This window comes from Hippocampus comes, unplaced genomic scaffold (genome assembly GCF_001891065.2).
Source record: "Hippocampus comes isolate QL1 unplaced genomic scaffold, H_comes_QL1_v1.1 scaffold29, whole genome shotgun sequence".
Lineage (NCBI taxonomy): Eukaryota > Metazoa > Chordata > Actinopteri > Syngnathiformes > Syngnathidae > Hippocampus > Hippocampus comes.
The window spans coordinates 2,373,964-2,381,040 of record NW_017805820.1 but is presented as its reverse complement, the minus strand read 5'-3'; the positions used below and the strand labels follow the sequence as shown (position 1 = coordinate 2,381,040).

Sequence of the window (7,077 nt, the reverse complement as noted above, 5' to 3'; positions counted from 1 at the left end):
GCTGACACATTCGTTTTACACCGTAGCGCCCCCTAATGTTGTTGAAGGTTACAAGCAGTTGGACCTTCGCCTTTTCGTCCATTTTGGGTGTCCAAGCTAAGCCTGTTAAGCTAACTGCTGTGTGGAGCTGCAGACATGGATGACGGCGACGAGCTCGGAATAGTTCTCTCCCACAACACATCCTCTGGTTCCAAGTCGGGTGGTGACAAGATGTTTTCTCTAAAAAAGTGGAACGCCGTTGCGATGTGGAGTTGGGATGTCGAATGTGATACTTGCGCCATTTGCCGGGTGCAAGTGATGGGTGAGCGTGTCGACGCTAGTTTTGTTAAACTAGCTGCTCTGTATCGAAACGCCGGTCGTTTACGGCAAATGTAAACGCAGTTTCTCCGTTTACAGATGCATGTCTCCGATGCCAGGCGGAAAACAAGCAAGAGGACTGTGTTGGTAAGCTAATGTCAGTTGCAAAACACACATGCTAATGTTTAGTCGTTTCACAGCTATCGCGAAGAAGTCCAATGGAAGCTAGAACAGTTGAAGAGCATATTAGCTACAGGGAAACACACATGCTAATGTTTAGTCGTTTCACAGCTAGAGCATATTAGCTACAGGAATTTACGCTCCCAACATACGACAGTTCGACTTTACGAACAGCACGCCTCATAAAACCTTGTCCCGCAAGGTTCTGTGCTTGGTCCTCTTCTCTTCATCCACGACCTTCTACCCCTCGGCCAAATCATTCGTCATCATTGTCTGCAGTTCCACTGCTACGCTGATGATGTCCAATTTACATCTCCACCAAATTGTTCACCCCAACAACCCACTCCACTCTATGCAAACAAACTTCCTCATTCTTAACTGCACTAAATCTCAACTGCTAATAATCGGTCCTAGCTCCCTCACCCAACAGCCTCCAACTTTGACCTCACTATCGACAACTCCACCCTGTTGCCCTCTTCTCACTGTTGTAACCTTGGTGTCCTTTTTGATCATAATCTCTTTCGACCAGCACATCACCCAAATCACCAAAACTGCTTTCTTCCGCCTTAAAAACATTTTCACCCACACCTTCACCGTGATCACATCATGGAAAATAAATAATGAGAGCGACGGATAATATCTCAAAATACTTGTAAGTCAGGTCACTCATCATAACAAGATACCACTGTCGACTCTTACATTTTCTTTTCAAATACTTTGTCTCTTGCCTTACTGCTTAGCTTAATATACAACCTTTTCCCATGTTTTGCAGTTGTTTGGGGAGAGTGTAACCATTCCTTCCATAACTGCTGCATGTCCCTTTGGGTGAAGCAGAACAATCGGTGCCCCCTCTGCCAGCAAGACTGGGTGGTTCAGAGAATCGGCAAGTAAGGCCAGCACCTTCGCGACGTGATTCACAGACTTCAGCTGCACGCACCCGAGGGTGGACAGATCTGGCCATGATCATTGCGACGCCCCATGTAGAGCCGCTGTCTACATCTTGCCTCGGCAATTTGAGTGCATGTTCCAGTCCTCCCAGTGTCAGAGGCGGGCAATGAACTAAGTACCAAGTGGATGCCACACACACTCTCACTCGTGGCTTATGATTGATGTGCAAGGATGAAGAAAGAGGTTGACACTTTACAGTGGGCAGTCACTTGTTAGCTTTTGAGTTTTTGTGTGTGTGTGTGTCTGTGGGGGGGGGGGGGTTGACACATGTCAAATATGTGACTATAATTTTTAGGAATAAAAAATGATATATGTCTGTAAATTGATGTATTTTGCTTCTTTTTAGTGCAGTTTGGGATGATTTCAATAGTATCAATATTGTATTACCCATTTTAAACCTGTATAAGTATTGTTAATATACCATAAAATACGTTAACAACACAACTGGAAGAATAACCAAATATCGAGTGCAATCTAGAAAAAAAAAAGAAGTACATTGCCATGTTAGTATGCTTTCTTATGAATATAATTGCATTTTTTTTTTTTTTGCCCCAAATTCACAGTCACTGCATTGACTTGAATACTTGGAACGTCGACTTAGTGGCTCGTCAGACCACCGTTCCTTCCTCTATATGTGCCTTTGAAGTCGTGTGCCGCCTGGAGCGTGGATGGACACCAAGAAAAATCGGGGGCCCACTTGTGTTCACGAAACATGATTAAAATCAATTCAACATGCTTCACAGTTGAACATTAAATTGTTCATTAAAACGCATTAATGCACGTTTTGATTGACACGGTTAAAGAGATACTTAGATGATTGTGTAAGTGGTCATTATGCGGCTGGGCGGCGTACACTCCTTGAAATCTATTGACGGACTTCATAATTCGAACTTGCAGTTGACACTTATTACCTATGACGTGAGGTGGCAGCACACTTACTGGACACAGGCACTTTGCAGCTCCTAAAAATAGGCCCGACTAAAGCCTCTTAAGTTCAAAGCACCTAAGGTGCTTTCCCTCGGGGCCAGCAAATCCCTGAAGATAGTGGCACTTTTAATGCCTTAAGAGGTGTGTCAGGACCGGAGGGATGCTTGCAGGTGTTCACGGCTGCTGTTCGGATAGTCGGACCATGTAGAGGATAGTAGTAGGGCCCCACAGATTACAGTTGGGGCCACCGGTATGAGTGACCTGCTGGTGAAGGAACTGGTGGCCAACACAGCCTACCTCAGGGCTCAGCGGCAGGACCGCAACGAGCTACGAAAGGAGAGACTCTCCCTGACTCTGCCCCTGCCAAAGAGCTCCGCAACTCTGCAGGAAGCAGAAGGGAAGCAGTACGAGTCACTTTGCGAGCAGCAGCCCATTGGCAGGGAGTTATTCCGGCAGTTTCTCCTCAGTTGTAACCCGCAGTATGCAGCCGCCATCGAGTTCCTGGACGAGCTGAGAGGATGGAGCTCTGCTGTAGATGACGACCAAGAAAAGGCCAGGCAGAACCTCGTCGATAAGTTCTGTCACTCTGAGTCCAGGAGTTTTCTGTCTTTTCTCAAAGGAGACTCAGTGGAAACAGGCAAGTGCTTCTCAAACATTTTGGATGAGTCCTCGGTGAACCAGATGAGAGAAGCCACAAGAGACTTCCTGCGAGGAAAACCTTTCTCGGAGTTCCTGAGGAGCCCGTTCTTTTTCAGGTTTCTGCAGTGGAAGGAGTATGAGAGACAGAAGATTAGTGATAAATACTTTCGCGAGTTTCGGACGTTAGGGAAAGGCGGTTTTGGTGAGGTAGGTGTCAAAAGCAACACCTGGTAGACACTAGCGATAAAAACAACAGATTGTGGTATAAAACGATTGTGTATTGCAGGTGTGCGCAGTCCAGGTGAGGACTACAGGACAAATGTACGCCTGCAAGAAGTTGGATAAGAGACGCTTGAAGAAGAAAGGTGGCGAGAGGTTGGCCCTTCAGGAGAAGAGGATCCTGGCAAAGGTGAACAATCTTTTCATTGTGAACCTGGCCTACGCCTATGAAAACAACACCCACTTGTGCCTGGTCATGGACCTGATGAATGGAGGAGACCTCAGGTTCCACATCTACGACCTCGGAGAGCGCGGTATCCGTATGAACCGCGTGGTTTACTACGCAGCCCAGATGACCATGGGCCTCCTTCACCTGCACTCCTTGAACATCGTCTATCGCGACTTGAAGCCGGAGAACGTGCTGCTGGACGCCTGCGGCCATTGCAGACTATCAGACCTCGGACTGGCTGTCGAGCTGCCAAATGGGAAAACGATCTGCCAAAAGGTCAGCTGGCTGCCTCTTCCTTGCTTGACCTGCATTTTGAAACTCTTTACACTGCATTCAGCAAAGCCTAATAAGAGTACAGTCGATGTGTTTTGGTGAAGCTGAGAGTGTTGGTTTTGTATCCTTGTGTTGATCCAAAACAATAAACATTAGTGTAAAGGGACCAGGAAAAATGTATTTATAACGAGTGCCCATTCTGCATTTTGGACTCTGCAAATGTGAACATTTGCAAAGAGAAGCGGACGTCGTGTCTCTGCGAACACTGAAAACACGACATGCATCTGAACTCATTCAAACCCTTTGACGTCTAAAAGCGTCAATTAACGCATAGTCCCCGCCTCCCCATGACGTCTAAAGGCGTCAATCATGTTTTTTCGTGGGGAAGGGTGCAAGAGAGTCTGATGCAACTTCTCACTGAAGGAGCAGGCTTGACTGCAACGTTAAATAGTAAAAGAAAAAATGGCCAGCAGGTGGCAGTGGTGCAAAAGTCCACCAGTCGTTTGAAATGTATGATTTTACAAAAAGGATTTCTGAAGAAAATCGGCCTTTTCCATAAAACGTAGCAATTTTCTAATGCTGATTGCCAATGAACGGAGAAGGATAGAAACAAACTTTTTTTTTCTGCTGAAAGAAAAGAGTCTCACCTTTCTTCTGACATGTTCATATAGCCGTACAACAGAAAATTCTGTGGGCCTTGCAAATCAGTCAAAATTCAGTAAAATGTGAGGGTTGAGGGAGTTGCTCCAGCGGAAAAGGGTGGTATTCAAATTAATATTCCCGTTCCGTGTCGGAATGCATGAGGTGAGTCACAGCCGAAACAACGATAATTAACCACGACGACAGAGTCGCTTTCTGCTCTTGCGTTTAACATTTCAGCAAAATGGTTGAACCTGACACGCCTCCTGCGTCACCCGACTGCGAGTTAGTTGCGGTCCCACAACAAAGGGGTGCAATGGTTGCAGGGCTATAATTATTGGGCTTGAAATGACACTCTGGAGCTGTAAAAATCGAGTGGAAGGGTGCAAAAAAAAAAAAAAAAGCCTTTTTGGGGAACACCTTCTTGAAAAGCTACTACCGCATTTTCTTTCTGAGAGTGTGCTAATACCAGTTTTCATCCTGTGTGTTCATCCCCGAGTGCAAAGGGTTTACTAGAAATAGATACAGTACTGCATATGAATGCTTCTTAGTCCAACGCTGACAGACAAGCACCATGGAACACTCTTCATGACGCAAATGAATCCTATTAAAAAATGCCTGACTTTTGAGTCACTGTCGGTGTCAGCACTGGCTGGAAAAATTTTTCAAATAATGAGAGTCTCTTACCATGAAGTGTTAAATGTTAGCTTTGCTCATGATGTGTACAGTACGGCAATGCTCCACCTCGTAATATCTCCTCTGTGTGTGTGTGTGTGTGTGTGTGTGTGTGTGTGTGTGTGTGTGTGTGTGTGTGTGTGTGTGTGTGTGGCTGGCTGACTGTTTGTTTGTTCAGGCGGGCACAACTGGTTACATGGCCCCCGAGATGCTGACCCAGCAGTACTACAGCACATCGGTGGACTGGTGGGCGCTGGGCTGCTGCATCTACGAGATGGTGGCTGCTCGCTTGCCTTTTCGAGACTTCCGCGAAAAGGTGCTGAAGAGCGAGGTGACCCGCCGCACGCTCGAAGACCTGTGCAAGTTTCATCACAAGGGATTCGACCCCACGACCAAAGACGTCATCTGTTGCCTCCTTAAGAAAAAAGTAGCACATCGCCTTGGGTGCCAGTAAGTACAAAGCATTGGCCGTAGTCGTGGTTTTGCCATGAATCTAACGTCAATGCAAGAAGGTTGCCAAAATGTTAAAAACTCCTCCAAAATGTTAAAAACTCCTCTTATTTCTCCGCTCTTATTTTTCATAGCAGATGTGATGACCCACGAAAACACCCATTTTTCAAGAGCATTAATTTCCATCTCCTGGAGGCGCGGCGTTTGGAGCCCCCATGGATGCCCAAGCCCAACGTGGTGTACGCCAAAGACACGAACAGCTTCAACGACACCTCGGAAGTCGGAGACATTGAACTGGATGCCAAGGATGAAAACTTTTTCAAGGAATTCAGCACAGGCGCAGTCACGGTCTCTTGGCAGAAGGAGATGATTGACAGCGGGTTGTTTGATGAGCTCAACAGGGCAGAAAAGAACGGCCATGAGCGAGCAATGGCCTGGAAATCAAAGATGTGTGTCATTTTGTAAGCATCGCTTCTAATCTACATTCGGGATAAGAAGGGGCGTCCCACCAAAATCTGGGCCCGCATAATTAATCATCAAAAAGTGCTCCCCTTTGATGGCGGGGGGCGCTGAGCGATATGTTGTTGGTGACACATATTATCGTAAACGAAAAATCTATTCAATAACATTACGATGTTACATTACTAATTTCCAACTTTATCGACGGGGATGGTGGCGACTGATATTGAACTACTTGAAATTTTTCTACAACTATTGTTTCGACCAGGATTGGGTGGGTGCGGGTTGGGGAGGGGCGGGGGAGTGTTCCTGGGGCCTCCAGAAAGTCTTCTCATTTCCCTCTCAAGATCGACACCCATGGGGATAAGCAATGCAACCCTGGAATACTTGAAATGATGGTGCTGGTTTTAAATAGAATCATGACACAATAAATCTGACTACCTCGAATAATAAGATTGCGATGCATTCTCATTTGATTGACAGTTTGATAGCACTTTCAATCAATATTGGGCCAGTAGATTAAAAACGAATGTAATTATTATCACTTCTGGTAGATGCATTTTTACCGACATCTTAGAAGCTGTCCTGTTTTGTTTACAGAGGAAAAGTGCGCTTCTGCAGCACTGCTGGAGTAACTGCACTTTGGCCGGAGTTCAAGTCGAAACATGCTGTAGTCCCCAACCTTTTTTGCCCCACGGACCGGTTAAAGTCAGACAATATTTTCAGGGACCGGCATTTAAGGTGTGGCGAATTAATACAACAAAATAATATGGTATGAGCTGCATGAAAACTGTGGTGTTTTCGAAATATAATAATAAACACAAGTAGCGTCTAATCTGGTCGCAACACTCTTATCGCTCTGGTAATGTTTAATGCCTTCAAAATACGATACAACACAAATTCAAAGTGCATGAAAATGACGACTCACCACAGCCCCGAGCTTGATTTTCTGCAATCAGACAGTCCCATCTCGGGGTAATAGGAGACAATGACACCTCAAGTGTGTGGTTTATGTCCAGTCTACTTCGTAATTTTGTTTTAGTCGCCGTTGCTGCAGAAACTCCCCACTTCACACAGGTAGGATGTCGGAAATAGCAACAGTGATATTGGGGCGATCTCCGAGTATTCAGCCATAACTTTGA

At 45.8% G+C, this 7,077-nt stretch overlaps 2 protein-coding genes across 2 annotated transcripts; both read left to right on the top strand.

Moving 5' to 3' along the window:
* Positions 1-58: 58 nt before the first annotated feature.
* On the top strand, positions 59-1,536 carry rnf7 (ring finger protein 7). Its single transcript, XM_019886095.1, has 3 exons — positions 59-301; positions 397-444; positions 1,250-1,536. Exons 1-3 carry the CDS (start codon positions 136-138, stop codon positions 1,366-1,368), a joined length of 333 nt encoding a protein of 110 aa, XP_019741654.1. The 5' UTR covers positions 59-135; the 3' UTR covers positions 1,369-1,536.
* A 114-nt stretch (positions 1,537-1,650) lies between these two features.
* LOC109525534 (rhodopsin kinase 2-like) lies at positions 1,651-6,385 on the top strand. The gene is made up of 4 exons (XM_019886093.1): positions 1,651-3,198; positions 3,278-3,715; positions 5,205-5,476; positions 5,614-6,385. The coding sequence occupies exons 1-4, from the start codon at positions 2,605-2,607 to the stop codon at positions 5,939-5,941; spliced, it is 1,632 nt and encodes a 543-aa protein (XP_019741652.1). The 5' UTR covers positions 1,651-2,604; the 3' UTR covers positions 5,942-6,385.
* The last annotated feature ends 692 nt before the right edge of the window (positions 6,386-7,077 follow it).